The 18,007-nt window shown below is 42.1% G+C and overlaps 1 protein-coding gene across 1 annotated transcript in view; it reads left to right on the top strand.

Annotated features, from left to right (window-relative positions):
- LOC126271580 (ankyrin repeat domain-containing protein SOWAHA) overlaps positions 1-18,007 on the top strand; it is a 389,485-nt gene that overhangs the window by 133,519 nt on the left and 237,959 nt on the right. The window contains exons 5-6 of the mRNA XM_049974167.1: positions 10,346-10,384; positions 13,579-13,677. Of these exons, the coding sequence (XP_049830124.1) occupies positions 10,346-10,384; positions 13,579-13,677 (138 nt within the window). The remainder of the gene's footprint in view (positions 1-10,345; positions 10,385-13,578; positions 13,678-18,007) is intronic.

Raw genomic sequence — 18,007 nt, forward strand, 5'->3', positions numbered from 1 at the left:
TCGCATATATAAAGAATTAGACTTTTATAGCCTCAACGCCGCCGGCACAGGGCACTTAAAGCTTAGCGTTCTTGTTTTTAGTAGTAATTTGACTTTTTGTTGTTATGTGGTTTCTTGACACATAAAGGGGATTATTTCGTTCCATATAATTCCTATTAGCCACAGTGGCCAGAATTGTATTAAATTAACTGTGTAGCGTTTGATACTTTAAAATATTTCACGTAAAATACTGAATTTGTCGGCGTCTAAATCGAATTTCATACTAGCTGTCACAATGCTTTAAAAAGTTACAAGCACGTATCGTTTAACATGCGTATTCGCGCGCGCGGGCACACACACACACACACACACACACACACACACACACACACACACACACACACACACTCAAAGGTTAAAACATTAAACTTTTCCTTTAGAAGTTGAAAACTGGCCAGAATACAATAGAGGTGGCTCGGAGCTTAAATAGACATTTCTAGAGAAATGAAGATAGTCTTGATGACGTCAAAGCCGGAGCACTATATACTAGTACAATGTCTGAAAAGCTGCGCCCTTCGCACTGTCGTTGAACTAATTGGTTAAATGAACAAGATTTGCAGCTGCAGTGAAGTTTTTAAAACCACCGTAAAATCGTAATGGGATAACCGAGTGTTTCAACAACCGATCGGCCAGTCGATTGTTTTTTTTCTGGCGACCACGTCAACTGCATATACATGTTTTTCACTCGCTCTCCTGGTTTGAGCTGTTTCACTCAATGTGAGATAACCGACTAAGACAAGTCCCTGACGATTACTTCAGTTATATGTATGTTTTCATTAAGTCTCCGGGTAGGAGTGTTTTCACTGACACACCTGGTCAGCCTTTCCGGTTAGACGTGAGCGATGGCTAAGGTTGCCAACTTTTGAGAGACAAATAACGTATCTTATTTGAGAAAGAGATAAATAAAAAGTATAATTCTTAAAAGTGAAGTATTAAAATTTTATGTATTTGTTTACGTAAATATTGTTTCTCGTACTGATGTTTTTAATATCAATTTTTGCTTGGTTTGAAAGTTTAATGGCTGTTCCTGTACTGTAAATTTATACTTAAACAAAAAACAATTATTAGTTTAAATGTATAGAAGCTCTTTGCCTCTCTTCCCACCAGTTTGCGCCCTCTTTCGTAAATACTGAGGTGACGTGAACAGAAAACATATAGGGCTATGATACAATCATAAATTAAATTTTCTTTGAAATATTTTAGAAACCACAGTTTCAGAGTCTTACCAATCCTTGCAGATATTGATTACTGCATTGAATTTATTATGAGGAGAACTTTTTATCCAGTTGTATGATAGCTCCCAACCGTACTTGCAGTATGTAAAAGTCAAGATTGCAATGTTTTCATAGAAACGTTGACTTCACGTGGGCGGTGCCCTGTTTCTGTGCAGATGAACTCGGTAGTCTATCAATTTTTCAGTGGCTACACTACTATTTACACTTGATGCACGTTCAGAAAAAATGTTTTAAACTCTTGGCAACATTTTCGAAAGTGTACCTAACAGCCGAGTGCACAGTGTCAAGAACAGCAGACTGGAGTTTTTACTGTCTAGTAAATTGTGCAGTCGCTGTCAAGAACTCATGCGCATCTATGTTGGCCGGGATGACCAGCGGAACATATTTGGTTTCAGCCTATATATTGCTGATAACTTCCCTGATTTCAAGATGGTGATCATTTAACAGTTTTTCTGTCAGGAGTCTTCCTGGAATCCAGAGAATACTCAAGTGCCTAAACTAGACCGATAAATGTGCTATTATCAAAGAAAATGGTAGATAATGCACAGCCACAGTATAACGAGTAGATTGTCTATATCTTTAATTTTGTGACTAGATAGTTCTTTTACCTTCATAGTACCAAAAACCATCGCTCGCGTTGATATACACTCCTGGAAATTGAAAAAAAAAACACACACATCGACACCGGTGTGTCAGACCCACCATACTTGCTCCGGACACTGCGAGAGGGCTGTACAAGCAATGATCACACGCACGGCACAGCGGACACACCAGGAACCGCGGTGTTGGCCGTCGAATGGCGCTAGCTGCGCAGCATTTGTGCACCGCCGCCGTCAGTGTCAGCCAGTTTGCCGCGGCATACGGAGCTCCATCGCAGTCTTTAACACTGGTAGCATGCCGCGACAGCGTGGACGTGAACCGTATGTGCAGTTGACGGACTTTGAGCGAGGGCGTATAGTGGGCATGCGGGAGGCCGGGTGGACGTACCGCCGAATTGCTCAACACGTGGGGCGTGAGGTCTCCACAGTACATCGATGTTGTCGCCAGTGGTCGGCGGAAGGTGCACGTGCCCGTCGACCTGGGACCGGACCGCAGCGACGCACGGATGCACGCCAAGACCGTAGGATCCTATGCAGTGCCGTAGGGGACCGCACCGCCACTTCCCAGCAAATTAGGGACACTGTTGCTCCTGGGGTATCGGCGAGGACCATTCGCAACCGTCTCCATGAAGCTGGGCTACGGTCCCGCACACCGTTAGGCCGTCTTCCGCTCACGCCCCAACATCGTGCAGCCCGCCTCCAATGGTGTCGCGACAGGCGTGAATGGAGGGACGAATGGAGACGTGTCGTCTTCAGCGATGAGAGTCGCTTCTGCCTTGGTGCCAATGATGGTCGTATGCGTGTTTGGCGCCGTACAGGTGAGCGCCACAATCAGGACTGCATACGACCGAGGTACACAGGGCCAACACCCGGCATCATGGTGTGGGGAGCGATTTCCTACACTGGCCGTACACCTCTGGTGATCGTCGAGGGGACACTGATAGTGCACGGTACATCCAAACCGTCATCGAACCCATCGTTCTACCATTCCTAGACCGGCAAGGGAACTTGCTGTTCCAACAGGACAATGCACGTCCGCATTATCCCGTGCCACCCAACGTGCTCTAGAAGGTGTAAGTCAACTACCCTGGCCAGCAAGATCTCCGGATCTGTCCCCCATTGAGCATGTTTGGGACTGGATGAAGCGTCGTCTCACGCGGTCTGCACGTCCAGCACGAACGCTGGTCCAACTGAGGCGCCAGGTGGAAATGGCATGGCAAGCCGTTCCACAGGACTACATCCAGCATCTCTACGATCGTCTCCATGGGAGAATAGCAGCCTGCATTGCTGCGAAAGTTGGATATACACTGTACTAGTGCCGACATTGTGCATGCTCTGTTGCCTGTGTCTATGTGCCTGTGGTTCTGTCAGTGTGATCATGTGATGTATCTGACCCCAGTAATGTGTCAATAAAGTTTCCCCTTCCTGGGACGATGAATTCACGGTGTTCTTATTTCAATTTCCAGGAGTGTATTTCTCGACTGTGGGGCAGCAGTACGGGCATATTGAAGGGTTGATTTGCTCGTGTTGTTTCGGTCGTAAAACTTTTTGTGAATTCGGGTTGTATATCGGCTGTACCCGCTAATGCGTGAACGTGGCAGTGCCTACGGAGGGATAGGCGCACACAGCGGTGCCAGAAGCGGAAGAGAGAGACTTGCTGTCATCAACGGATGAGGGCCAAGTTCCCATATTAGCCATAGACTGGCGATGCATCCATTTCAAGTTATCCATTATTGAACTGGATGAACGGTAGAAACGCATTTTCTATTTCCTGATGTTGCAGACCGCAATATCTGTCAGTTTTTGTATAAAATTCGCACGCAATTGAGCGAATCGGTATTTTGATTCGGACAGAGTTCACTATTTAGTAATAGCACTATTGAGAAATGCGAACGGAAAATTGAACTAAAAGTCACTTAGTGGCTCAAAATAAAAAGCAAACATCTGAACAACAATACCGTAACTGAGTGTAGTCAACGATTATGATTCAACAACACCAAAACCGATCGATTTTTTCCACTCCCGTCAGAACTGAATGCGCCAGGGGCAGAACTCTTGTTTGCTATTGAAGAACTCAGATATATACATTCGTTTGTATTATCTGTACAATTACGCCTGTTTGTCACCAGAAATAATCTCTGTTTAACACTTGTTCAGACAAACTTAATAAACTAAGAAGAGTTGTGCATAAAACTAATGAGATATCCTTCGTTATTTCATGTACTTTACATAAATTCCGTAAAAGTCAGAATTCTCACATCGGGATTAACTTACAAAATTTATATCAGTATATATGTGAAGAAATACACGTAACATCCAAAGGCAGGGATTTTGATACCTGTCGTGGGCAGCTGCACTGCTTTTGCAACAATTAAAAGGTATTTTGAGATTGTGAAGAAGTGAGGGACGAAATGTATGTCACGTCATTCGCCCTCGAGCAGAGTCAATATTTTTTCGCGTAAACTAATTTTGTAGCTTTCTCCTCCTAATTCCGCTCGTCAGCAGGCGTTTCTCTGGACACGTATGTTTTAATTTAAAAAAAATATGTTGATGTTACTCAATTAAAAGTGTCTTGTTCTGACTACGAACAACTCCCACAGTAACGCAATGCAGACTTTCTTTGTGGCAAACACGAATTTTAATTATTCAATTTGTGTGCCTGAGCTTGTCCCTGTACCCGCATTTTTGTCCGATAGGTTTTCTGTATCAAGGCCATCCATCAGTGTAACCTTATTAGCTGGTTGCAGCGTAACACGTTTTTACGTTTGTATTTATTTATATCCAAGGTTGTTAACAATGTGACAGTGGGCTGATCTGTCTTTCTCGGGGACTGATGCAGCTATTAGCCAATAAAAACACGCAGAGCGTGGCGTATAAAAATATTCCCAGCGGGGGGAGCACGTGTAATAAAAGCTTGTCGCGCTAAAATTAAAAACAAAACGAAGCCCGCGGCTAACACGTCAGTAATTATCAGGCGGCGACCGCAGTGATAGGGTCGCCCACGCGGCCCGCCCCAAAAACTGCGGCCCGCGGAAAAATGCAGGCTGGGCGGGCACCAGGGACACGCGGTCCGCAAAAAGCCGCCACCGCGCCATCAAACTGTACACCTCCCTGCGGCGCCGTTCCGTAATGAGTGCCAAGCCGTGGGGAGTTCTGACCGAAATTCTGTGTCACCAGGTTCATTGCAACCACTTACTGGAGAAGTCCCCATACCTCTTATCGTGATTGCATTTGCAAGTCAGTTGTGGTTTGCAGCAGGGCTATGCACACTTCAACACTTCTCGTCGTGCCCCTAGTTTAGAACGTTTATTTAGTAGTCGCAGTTTTTGTTAAAGGCCGTCGTAAATTGTCAAAAGTATTCGGACATCTAGTAGTGGACATTGTTATGGGATGTGTTCACCCTTCGCCCATATGACGACTTGAACTCCGTTAGGGACACTTTCGGTGAGGTGCCTGAATGTCTGAGGAGGAATGGCAGCCTGTTTTTCATCGAGAGCCGAAATCGGAGCAGTTAGTGGTGATGTTGGATCTCCTGACCGACTCTTTCAGCATTTTCTACACTGATAACAAAAGACTCCCCGCCTTCTTTTATAATGATTGGTTCGCCACTCGTGGCATCTAGCGGCCGATGCCGCATTGCATTGGGATCTCCGTAGACTTTTGATCAGATAGTGTACATAGTTGCGCTGAATAAGTCACGAAGAGGTAAAAAGGGTAGGATAAGGGCTGTGACAGTGCGACACCAGTCCGTGTTACGATATTTTCGTATAGTTTACAGCATTGTTCGTTGAAATTTAACATATTAATATCACGTCCGTGTTACCAGAGGCTAGTGCGGACGCGTACGTCACGAAAGTAGTCCTGAACTCGCTCGCTCGCTCAGCTCGCCATACGAAATACGTTTCTAAACCTGTTAACTCGCAGATGGGCGTGTAAGTACTAACGAGAATTGCATCTTCCACTGGCATCTGCTATTATGAAGTCTTACTGATTAACAGTACTGCTGCAAAATTTAATTTAAGATCAATACTCGATATAAATGGTATAACGGCGTGTTTATAGGATTTAGTCTCTTCTGGTTAATAGCACTCCTTACCATGCTGGAAGTAGTGCCTCATGCAACTGAAAATCATTTTAGCATGATTTTATTTTATTGTACGCCAGTACAACCGTAACAATTTATAAGTAGGCCCATGGACTTCCCATCATTATAGGACTAATAACAGTAAGATTCCATAATAACGGATTCCAGTAGAAGATTCAGTTTTTGTTTGTACGGACACGCCTAGTTACGAGTTAACACGTGTATAAACGTAGTTTGTCTGATGATTTGACAGAGCGAGCGAGCGAGCGCAGGACTACCTTCGTGACGTACGCGCCGCGGCCTGTCTTTCTCGTAGGCTTCGGGCGTTTGTGACTGAATTCACTGACAACTTATGCCTGACAATACTTGAGACCACAGTCACACTCCTTATTATCTTAGCAGTACTAATGTTACCCTGACTAGTTTCATACTGGAATACTGGCCTTCAAAATCGTTGAAGCTCGAATCACTCACCGTTTAATACAACTGCTGTTTCTTGTCATCTGCGTATGGTTTTCAACACTAAACTCGTGAGCTACTACACTTAAGAGCGGTAATTCTGTAGTTACTTATGATACCTCGTTCCTCTGAACTGATTGAATAATATACCTCTTTTTACCGCAGATTTCACTTCTAATCTTTCTTCATTTGTCTCATTTTTGTATTCACAATAAGTTTTGTTTTGTTTCTTATAAAATTACGTTTACTGCTATCAGCCACTATTTTCTTTTATTAATTCCATGCGCGATGCGTTTCTGTCAAAGTCAAAGGAAATATATACGAACAAGAGATAAGACCAGCACTAACGTTCGGTCCAGAATGCTTGGCCATGCTCAAATTAGACGAAGGAAGCTCCATATTATGCAGACACAATCAATATTTTAACTGCGCCTTAACAATGGGGTTGTTAGCGTGACAGTGCCACTAAATCGAAATTACTCAACACGATTTTCCGAAATTCTTTCACCGAAGAAACCAAAGTACATGTTCTAGAATTCCGATCAAGAAAGCTCCAAATGTGAGTAGCTTAGAAGTAGATATCCTCGGTATAGCGAAGCAGCTGTAATCACTTAATAAAGGCCAGTCAGCCGGTCCAGATTGTATTGAAGTTGCGTTCCTTTCGTAGAACGTCGATATAACACCTCCATACGTTCCAGTCATACACAACCACTCGCTCCACGAATGATCGACGACTAAAAACTGGAAAGTTGCACTAGCCATGCCAGTACTCAAGAAAAGAAATACGAGCGGTCCACTAAATTCCAGATCAAGATCACTGACGTCGATTTGCAGCAGGATTTTGGAACATACACTGTGTTCGAACATTACGCAGTACCTCGGAGAAAACGATCTAATGGCACATCGTAAGCACGGATTCAGAAAATGTCGCTGTTGTGTAAACAATTAGCATTTTATTAAAGTGGAATAATGAGTGCTATCGACAGGTAGAAGCAGATCGATTCCATATATCTAGATTTGCGGTAAGGTTTTAACTCCTTTCCTCATAAAGGACAATTAATAAAATTGCGTAACTATGGAATATCGTCACCATTGTGCGACCGGATTCGTGATTTCCTGTCAGAAAGGTCACAGTTCGTAGTAATTGACGGAAAGTAATCGAGTAAAAGAAAAAGTGATACCTGGGGTTCCCCAAGAAAGTGTTATAGGCTCCCTGCTGTTCCTAATCTATACAAATAATCAGAAGACAATCTGAGCAGCCTTCTTAGATTGTTTGCAGACGATGCTGTCATTTACCGTATATTAAAGTCATCATCAAATCAACAACAGTTGCACAGTGACTTAAACACGATATCTGTGTGATGTGAAACGCGGAAATTGACTCTAAATAACGACACGTGTGCGGCCATCCACTTGAGTGCCGTACTAAAAGGAATCTGTTAAATTTCGGTTACACGATAAATCACTCAAATCTGAAGGCTGTCAAGTCAGTTAAATAGCCTGTGGATAACAATTATGAATTACGTAAGTTTGAACAGGAGCCAGATACTGCTTTTAATGGGGAAACCACTTGGAAGACGCAACATGTTCACTAAAGAGACTGCGTACATTGCGCTTTTCCGTCCGCGGTCTGGGATATTGCTTCGCGGTATGTGATCCGTACCAGATAGGATTGACGGAGGACATCGGTAAAGTTCAAAGACGGGCAGCACGTTTTGTACTATCGCAAAATAGGGGAGACAATTGGAGTGTCAGTGGGCAAAACAAAGGCGTTTTTAGTTGTGGCTGGATGTGTTTACGAAATTTCAGTCACTGTCTTTCTAGTTCAAGTAGTGCGTAAGTCTGGGGACCGATGACCACTGCAGTTTGGTCCCTTAAGAAGTCGCACATTTGAACATTTTCTGGAGATTGTGAGTTTGTTTCCTATGGTTTTTGTAAATAGCTTGAGACGAAAGCTGGCATTGTTCCGTGAAAAACCTCGTGGCCACTTTCCATTTCTCTTAATTACACCGACATGGACGGTACGTTTAACTCTAACCTCTCTGTTTTAACATTTCCGTTTCCCTTATCATTTGCCTCTTCAGTTTCTAGCATCGTCCTAAAACACTGGGTTTAAATGCAACTGGAGGCCCCAAAGTCAAGAAGATTAGGCCTCGTAAGTAACATTTACCAAGTGTACTGTTTTAGTGCTGTTGTGTCCCTAGAGTTAACCAAGAAGTTGGTAATGGCAATGATCGTAGTAGTTATAGTATTTAGTGTGTGTTTCTAAGACTGATCAGCTATTAGTGCGAACGTTTTAGGTAAGAGGTAAGTGCGACGTACGGATACGAATTGATATAAACAAATATCTGCAACCGGTAACTTTTTAGTTGCAGTCTTTGAAGTAAACTTTTGTTTACCTTATTAATTTGTCTTGTACAGCTCGTTTAAGAAACTCACGAATTTTGCCATTAAAGTTAAGTGAAGATTGCCAATCAGGTACACATTACTCTGTATTAGAATATTTGCGTATTGATTGTAACGATGTAAGATGAAATGGACTCTACAATAGCGCAAACACAGGCTGGATTCTCTTACTCGTAAAGACAAAATCTATCTATGAAGAGTAATGACCAACAAATTATGTAATTTTTTAAAGTATTTTGAATGCAAGACGGTTCCGAACCACTACACTACAGCCTCTGGCGACCAGGTTAAACAAATGGTAATACTGATGACTCGGTATTTCTTTTATTGTCAACTGAAATGTTACATCCCACTTCAAGGAACCCCTAAATACTAAAATCCTGCCTCTCCTGCTACATCTAAACTCCACATCGTACCGACGGAATCGTTTCCCCCCTCTATATTATATACTTTCCAGGTTGATACGTAGGAAGAAGAATCCTTTACTGATTACGCGAGGTGTGTGTTGGAGAAAGTAAGATGTTCTGTCACTTGTATTGGAACAGAACCTCTCAGAGTTTTTAAAGCAAGGTTGTCTTTTGATGCACACCTCTTTACTGGTAGCGTTTCCCTTTGAGATTTTTTTCCCATTGCTTTGAGTGTCAAACGCTGAATAAATAAATCCTTTACGAATCGCGAACTTATATCTCCCTCTCCACCCATCTCTCCTCTACATCTTCCCTTAGTCCAACTTTATAAAGAACCGAGCCGCCAAGGCACACTCACACGATGTAAGTTATCCTATAATCCGCAACAGTTGTCTAATCACTTGACGTTCCTGTGTATACATATGTCATCGACGAACACCCGCAGAGAGTTTGTAATGTTGTCCACCAAGTCATTTACATGTACATTCCTGTACATGTACATTTTTGGCCATGTGGTCCCATTGGTCAGCGTGTAGTACAATTAGTCAGCGTCGTTACGTTGCCCAGATCGGCTAGGTGTTCTCTACAAAATTGTGTTTACTACAACTTCGTCACTCTGTTCTTTGTTTGAAGACTCCATAGAGTGTTAAAAGAAATAGGGAATAGTCAGTAGGATACGAGCCCATTAATGATCAACAGCAAAATGTGCGAACTAACTATGAATACGGATCGAAGTGGACTGGAAACCAGGATACTGATAATGTATGCTACAAATAAAGCTTTTAATGGTAAAACATTGACTTCATCGGTTTGGAATTCAATGAAGTGTTTGTATGTGAGACATAGTGCGATTTTTAAAGTTTTCTTTAATGATTTTCTTCTTGGTGTGGGATTTTATGTGCTTGGAATAGTTATTCTGACATAGCTCTTGAAAAAATTGTGATTTTTTTTTTCTTGCTGCATGAGACGCTTCTGTTAATTTATCATTTCATCCTATATGCTCTCTGAGACTTCGCTTCTTAGGATTACCTTGTGGTTACTAATATCGTGATACGACAGTGGAATAGTGTCCATTCATCTTGGCGAGATATCTCATTGTATTGTCTCCTGTTTCAGGGTGGAGCAGAAGACGAGGACTCCGTGTCCCTCACATCGGTAAGTGAGCATCCTTCAGTGAAAGATGTTCCATCCACTTTTCTGCTGTGTGTCAGAACTATGTGATTGACGTAAGGTTCTAAGTTTGAAAGATGCATTATGCCAGAATAATAATACTCAGGAAACACTGCTGTCATGTTCATCTAGAAACAGTATAATTTTACAGTGGAAGAGTCAGAACATTAAGACTATGACTCATTGCAACTTGAAATTTGACTTCTCCTGTGCTTTGCCTACTGAACTTTCCGAAATATTAATTTATACCTACAGTTGATTACGGTTTTAAGAAAATAATGTTGCTTGCCCCACCACACACAAAAATTATATAACATAATGGGAAAAGGGCCGTGTTGTGCTCAAGGTCTGTACTCTGTTATTTTGATATGCGAAATATCGTGTGCTCGATGTACCATTACTGAACGATAACTACTAAGCTAATTTCGCTAAATATTTTTGTGTAAACTCGTATATGGATTGAGATAACAGTGAATCATCCCTCGCGGTGATGGCTATCACGATTGTGTTCTTAGTGCACAATTTGAAGAAAACCTACGCGGATGTCAGTGCCTTCTCTGTTGAAAAACTGAGAGGAAACTCCCGCACCGATGGCTCTGTTTACCCACTAAGCGTAGCGATGAGTTCCGATGAAACACCGCGATGATGCGGGTTGGTTGACTGGCAGCATCTAAAGAAGGAATCTTCCGGATCAATGGTGCCGCAGTGGGACTTAACTATTCAGGCTGCATCGCCTGTCCACTCCCTTATACTTCATTCCGGCGGCCGTGTTTCTGCAGTCGGAACGACCCTCTGTCTTCATACAGGGACTTTTCTACTTCTCTTTCGGCATTCACGGGAACATTGCGTATCCTCGTGCACGCTATGCATCCGAGATCCCAAACAACCTGCTTTGCGGGATTCCTCGGCTGGTGCGGTCTGCCCCAGGCATGTCCCATATAGCAGTCCCTTCTCCTCTTCTACTGCCGCCAGCCTGGGCTATATTCAGAGTTTCACTTATAAAGTGAGGACGCGTGGAAGCGCTCTGCTCTGAATACCGTATCACTCTATTAGACGAACAACACTCGCGAAAAATGCGTGTACTCAAAGAATAACTTTGTTCCTTCAACATCATCGTTACAAACCAACGCACATCTTCGAATCCGCCTAAGTAGGAAGGTAAGTAACGTTTTACTGCTCAGGCAGTACAAGTCTCTCATTGCTGTGGGCCAACTCTCCAACAAGCCTGCGTTGTATTTTCTGCTTTGTTGTTAGTGAAGTACTAATGCTATTAGTGTAATGCTTTTCCAATAACTTAGCTCAAAGTCCATCCGGAGTATTAGACGTCATTGTCATCTTCATTAACTGAAGGTCTACCAAGAACATGAGGTGATGAACGTTTCGCATGTCGCACTGTACTGTGTAGCTCAGTAACAACAAAACTGATACTTTGTGGCAGATTAAAACAGTGTGCAGGACCGGAGCTCGAACCTTCACTTTTCGCAATTGCTGTGAAGACGGCTTGGGAAGTCACTAGAGCATTTGCGCGCGAATAGCAAAGGTCTAGTGGTCGCGTCTCGCTACAGTATACAGTTAAAATATACCAGGAAGTTTGAGATCAGCACACCGGAATGAAAATTCGTTGCGGAAATTCCAAAACTCGTTCTCTTCCATATTTCTGACTTTTAGCTTTCCCGGGACTGACCCATCGGTGCGGGGAGCTGTAATGAAAGACATTATATTACAGTCCAGTACTACTACCCCAAAAACACGCGTCTGTTTTAGGTTATAATATGTAAAAATCTTTTGTGTAAGTGTTGGGAAAAATTTAGTAGTAGTGTGGCCTGGAGAATGCTTTTTATTTCTTGTACTTCGTCCCATACCAACAACTGAACACCGGAAAACTGAAAGTTAATTCAGTGTACATGTACAAGGTTTTTATAAATGGCTCAACGGTTATCGGGTAAATTTATTTCACAAAGTATTACATTCAAAACAGATAATGACACATTGTAGCCGGCCGCGGTGGTCTCGCGGTTCTAGGCGCGCAGTCCGGAACCGTGCGACTGCTACGGTCGCAGGTTCGAATCCTGCCTCGGGCATGGATGTGTGTGATGTCCTTAGGTTAGTTAGGTTTAAGTAGTTCTAAGTTCTAGGGGACTAATGACCACAGCAGTTGAGTCCCATAGTGCTCAGAGCCATTTGAACCATTTGACACATTGTATGGAAAAGTAAATTTTCAATTTTTTGCGCATCGTTACAAATGTTCCATGTACTCTCCTCGTGTTACACCACGAAGATCTACGCGTTAGTCACGTTCAACCCGTACGCGCTAGAGAGTGTTGCTCACGATATTCGTTAGCAGAGCAGTGAAGCGATCGTAGAGCTCAGTCACTGTTACCGGCAGTGGTGGTACGTAAACACTGCATTGCCGTTCACGTATCCCTGCCTCGCAAAAAAAAAGAAAGAAAAATGGCAAATTGTAAGTTTAGGCAATCTTGGAGGCCACTTGAAGTGTGCGAAATCATTCTGACTTTAGCTTTCAATCGGTGCCAATGAGGCGGACTTCCCTCTAGCTGAAATATGAAGTCTACCAACATGTTTTGGTACATTGTACCCGTCACAGTTTTGCCAGGAAAACATTAGCGTCCGTACGCTTTTTTAAGTGAAACAGCGCAGATGTCATTCACCTCTATTGAATCTTTCAGTCTCCACAGCAACATTGAAATTTGCCGCACCCCATTATGCGGACGTTGTTATCATTTGTGCAGAACATGGCTTCATCACTGCGCACGAGTAGGCGTGTAAATTTCTCATCTTTCATTGTTTCCAGGAGTAGTTCAATAACATCAACAAAACATGAGGCCTAAAATATGCTCTCTTCATTGGTCATTAGTACACTCGAGTGGGTATTATATATTTGACTGTATAGGAGCTCAAAATCCGATGAATCATTTGTAAACACCTTGTATATGTCGGCTGTTAAAAGAAATGTGGAGGGATGGTTGATCTTAGCTGTTAGGAATTAGTCCTGTTTCACTTCTCAAAGCTGCATCGTAACACGCTTTGTTGGTTAATTAGTCCTACTTGCGTAGCAGTCATCGCAAATATGTGGGCATACTTCCGTTCCCATAAGAATATCTACATCTGATATGTGATTTGTCCTCGGATAGGATTACCAACATTTGTCATGTTGCCAGGAACCAAAGGCACGCGAGTGGCTGGTGGCAGCGGCACAGGGCAACCACATGAAGCTGGCCAAGCTAGCGCAGGAGAACCCGCGCCTCGCGTCGCTCAGGGTAAGTAGCCTAGTGTTTCAGGGTGTGTGTGTGTGTGTGTGTGTGTGTGTGTGTGTGTGTGTGTGTGTGTGTGTGTGTGAGAGAGAGAGAGAGAGAGAGAGAGAGAGAGAGAGAAAAGCTGGAAAATGTAGTATGTAAGCAACTCCATAACGAGGCGCGGTGAGATACGATCCCGCCAATGGTGCAGCACAGAAGAGGAGCAAAAACAGACCGGAGGAAAAAGAATTAACCAGGACAGGTACGTTAGTTCTCCTATCCCTGGCGTTCTAGTGCCTTTAATAAGCAGTCTTTCCCTAGACACGCGACTGTAAATGTATGCCATTGTCACAGTGGCATTTTCTTCTGATAGTATCCTAATGAAACGACTACCAACGAACAGGTTTCTACTATCACTAACATGGATTATGTTCAGGTGACGATTTTCTGGGAGTCGAAGCCGGGACCAATTTTATAACAACTCAGTGCTCAGTATGCAAAAAATTTTTTGTACACTATTAAATATAAAATAACATAATGATAAATATTGTTATACATCGTTCAGTGAAATGACTAGTAGGCACCAAATGATAATATAACAAACATAATCTAAAACACAGGCAAATTATCGTTACTGGTTTTAATCGGATTTTTTCCGATTTCTGCGACTGAGGACTGTAGCGATACATGACTGTGGAGAAATCAAACATGAAAGGTGGATGGGATATGTACTTTATTCGTTCCTCCAGCCAGTACTTTTGCTGCTCGTGAGTTTCAGTTGATACCGTCTACTGCGTAAACAAAAAAGAATACCCGAATGAGCCTTTTGTGTCTGATTAAAAAATATTACAGGAGTTGTTATAGTCGTTGTGCTAATGGACTGGTATACTTTGTTTATCTATATTGAACTCTAGAATAAAAAAAGGTATGCTCTGCATGGCTCAGACATCTGGTGACGTAAGACCATTGAAACTGGCCTTAATTATGTATTCGGTATATTGTTGTTATTCTGATATTGAAACTCTCACATCTCGGGTTGTATAATAAATCTTAATGTTCTTTGCTACTTTTGCTAAGCGTTTAATCCATGTAATTCATGTATAAAAGCTCACTGGATGGCCGGTTTCACTGTGCTAGACGTTTATCAAACCTACTTTCTTAATTACAGTTTGTTAATTTGCGTAGAAACCATTTAAGAAAGATAAGCTTTCGAGGGAAGCAGTAGTTTTGGCAGTTCTGCCATATACGCAAGTTCTCCTCGGCACAGGTCTGTCTGTAAGTGCAGCTACTGCCAGGTGAGTCGTCGTAGTCTTAACATGGGACATTATACCACACGGGAATTCTGTTATATTTTCGGTAGTAGAAAGTCTAGAGCGACGAAATTTTTATAGTAATATCTTACATCTGTTTTGTTAACTATCAAGGAAGCCAAATAATAATTATGATTTAATGCCTGCGTGTAGTCATAAACTTCGCTGAACTTCAGCCCTAGATAACGCACTCAAATGTAGAATAAAATGCAAACAATATTACTTATCGGATAATAATTACGGTATGTTTCCAGAATGAAATTTTCGCTCTGCAGCGGAGTGTGCGCTGATATGAAACTTCCTGGCAGATTAAAAACTGTGTGCCGGACCGAGACTCGAACTCGGGACCTTTGCCTTTCGCCGGCAAGTGCTCTACCGCGATAGAGCAGTTGCCCGCGAAAGGCAAAGGTCCCGAGTTCGAATCTCGGTCCGGCACACAGTTTTAATCTGCCAGGAAGTTTAATAATTACGGTATTAAGGAACTGCTTAAACACATGTGTAGCGCACTACAGACTGGTGAAGCAGTGGGAATTTCGTGGAGCCAAGGCTGGACGACTACACAGAATAGAAGTTCAAGTCAATTATGCAGGAGTCAAGCCTTCGGAGTCCTGCGTTGAGAAGCTCAACCCCCCAACTTCATTTCACACTCCCATCTTCCCGCGCACTCATCCTTACCCCCTTTACCCCTCCCACTTCGATACGCTATCGTCAAGTCCGCTTCATTCTGCGTCGACAACCAATGTAGCGCGTAACTTGTATAACTTTTTAGAAGTTTTCTAACCTTATATGGTATTCCATTTCGCAGCTAACCATATTACTGATTGACTTGTTTAACTAGATGAAGTTGGTATTTAACTAGATGAAGTTGGTAATACAGGTGCACTAGATATCTTTTCCGTCTACTGCCAATTGTTTTCAATTAATTATTCGTTTGGTCTGCTGAACGCCTCATCATCTCGTAGTCTTATTTGCCTGTTTTATTTTTACGATTCCTCAGTTGCACAATATTAATTTCAAGTGCTTAGTGCTCGGTCATTGTCCGATCTACACGTTGTCCATGTTTCATTTCATCTGTAACTTTTGTTATGTGATATCGTTCTTCGACTAAGTTAATTCACTGTTTGGCTTCCAAATTAATTCTTATATCATCTTCCTTTGAGCGCAGATGATATTTTACTTCTGTATTATTCCAATTTTTTTTTTTTTATTTGGAGATTTTCGTTGCGCGTCGGACGATTCATGACATTTACTCTTAACCCAAATTCTTTGCTAAGAGTGGGACTTAATATTTATATCTGTGTAAGTAAAAGTTAATATGTATGATATGACCAGCCCTTCTTCGTACCACACGATAAATTATTCGAGATAAAACTAAAATAAGCCGGTTGTGAACACGATGATAATTCTTAAATAATACTAACCATGTGTATAGTAGAGGTCCTTGCCTCCGTGCGACTTGATGGGCAGCTCATCTATCCAGTTATTCGTCTTTTTAAAGTCGTCAGGATTTTGACTGATTGCGATCGTTCATCATTTCCTATTTCATCGCACTAGAGTTTCGATAATATTTCTTACATACTCTAATATTTGCTCCAAGTTTTTCTTCTCCCCTGTTCCTTTTAGTACAAATTCAAAGATTCTAGGTATTGTATGAAATGTCCAGCTAGCCCGTCCGTACTTGCCGTAAATGTTTGTATTACCTTCCGCTTCCCTGGCACAGTTGCTCACAAACTCCTTAATGGTGGCTAGTTTCGAGCGATTCCGTTCTTTTTAGAATTATTACCTGCGTTTCTGTCACTTAATTGTAAAATAATTCCAGTGTACTGTATAAATTTTGTTTTGTTCTTGCCGTATACATTCGAACTGCCTGTTCTTGGCGCAGTTGACGTCCATCCACTAGATGAACTTAGTATATATAGTAAATGAACTGACTCGTTCGAAATTAATCACTGTTAAGGAATACTTTATAATGACACATTCCGACGCAGAGACGTACAATACGTCAAAGGCTGCGCCAAAGATTAAATTGAAAGGCATGTAGGTTATAATCTTTATAATGTTCACATTGGATTCTCTTTTGTTTCATACTCCAAGAAGGAGCTAAGGGACACTTTCGATTGTGGAGGATGGACGTAATTTTTGGAGTGTGCGGAAAGGCAGCCATATAGTTAGTAATTATGGTTTGTGCGACGAGCACAGCAAGTCTTATAGTGTTGTGAATAAAAAATAGTGAGAAGTATCTAAGTTTTACGAGAATTATTTAAAGTGACGTAGCATTGTATTTCTTGGTTTCCACCGTCTTCGTGAAGTGAACCGATGCCGACTCACGAAGATACACACGGTCAACAAAGAGAAGAACACCGATGGCGACTAATGAATTAATACTGTGGCAGGACGACTAATTCTACGTCTAAGGTGAGAACTCTGATTAAATCAACAATGACGTAGAATTCAAAATGTAATTAATCGGAATGGTAAATTATATTACAGGCATATTTCACACTGCACTGAATTTGTCCGCAATCAAGCCGCTCAATACAGTCCGAAAAAAAAAAAAGCCTTTCAAAAATTCTAAAGTTACAGTTCCATGTCCATAATTTTTCCTCTTTTCAAAAAACCAATAAATTTAATTTTTTATGTATATTACGCCACAACGTATGCAACTGTAAGATGTAAGTAACTAAAGAATAAAACATAGTTGCTGGTCCTGTATGCCGACACAGTATTAGAATTGCTCAAATTAACTTCCGGCCTCCTCTCGAACATCATTTCGTATTTTATCTTTCCGTTTAAGTTTTGACATCCTGCAGGTGAATGTGGAATCTGAAGGACTGTGGATCAATGCAACAGTCGCGTATTGAAAACTTTGATAGAAGTGACCGTCATTGAGAGCTATCCGGGGATCGAATCCAAAATATATCTGCAGATTTGTGATTTTGTCGGTGAAACAGCAAGTTACTCATATTTTGTGAGCAGGTGGGAGTGAGGCTCTGTTTTCATTTCGTTTCCTCCCTTTATCATGCAGAGAGGGATGGGGTAATTGT

This window comes from Schistocerca gregaria, chromosome 1, assembly GCF_023897955.1.
Source record: "Schistocerca gregaria isolate iqSchGreg1 chromosome 1, iqSchGreg1.2, whole genome shotgun sequence".
Taxonomy (NCBI): domain Eukaryota; kingdom Metazoa; phylum Arthropoda; class Insecta; order Orthoptera; family Acrididae; genus Schistocerca; species Schistocerca gregaria.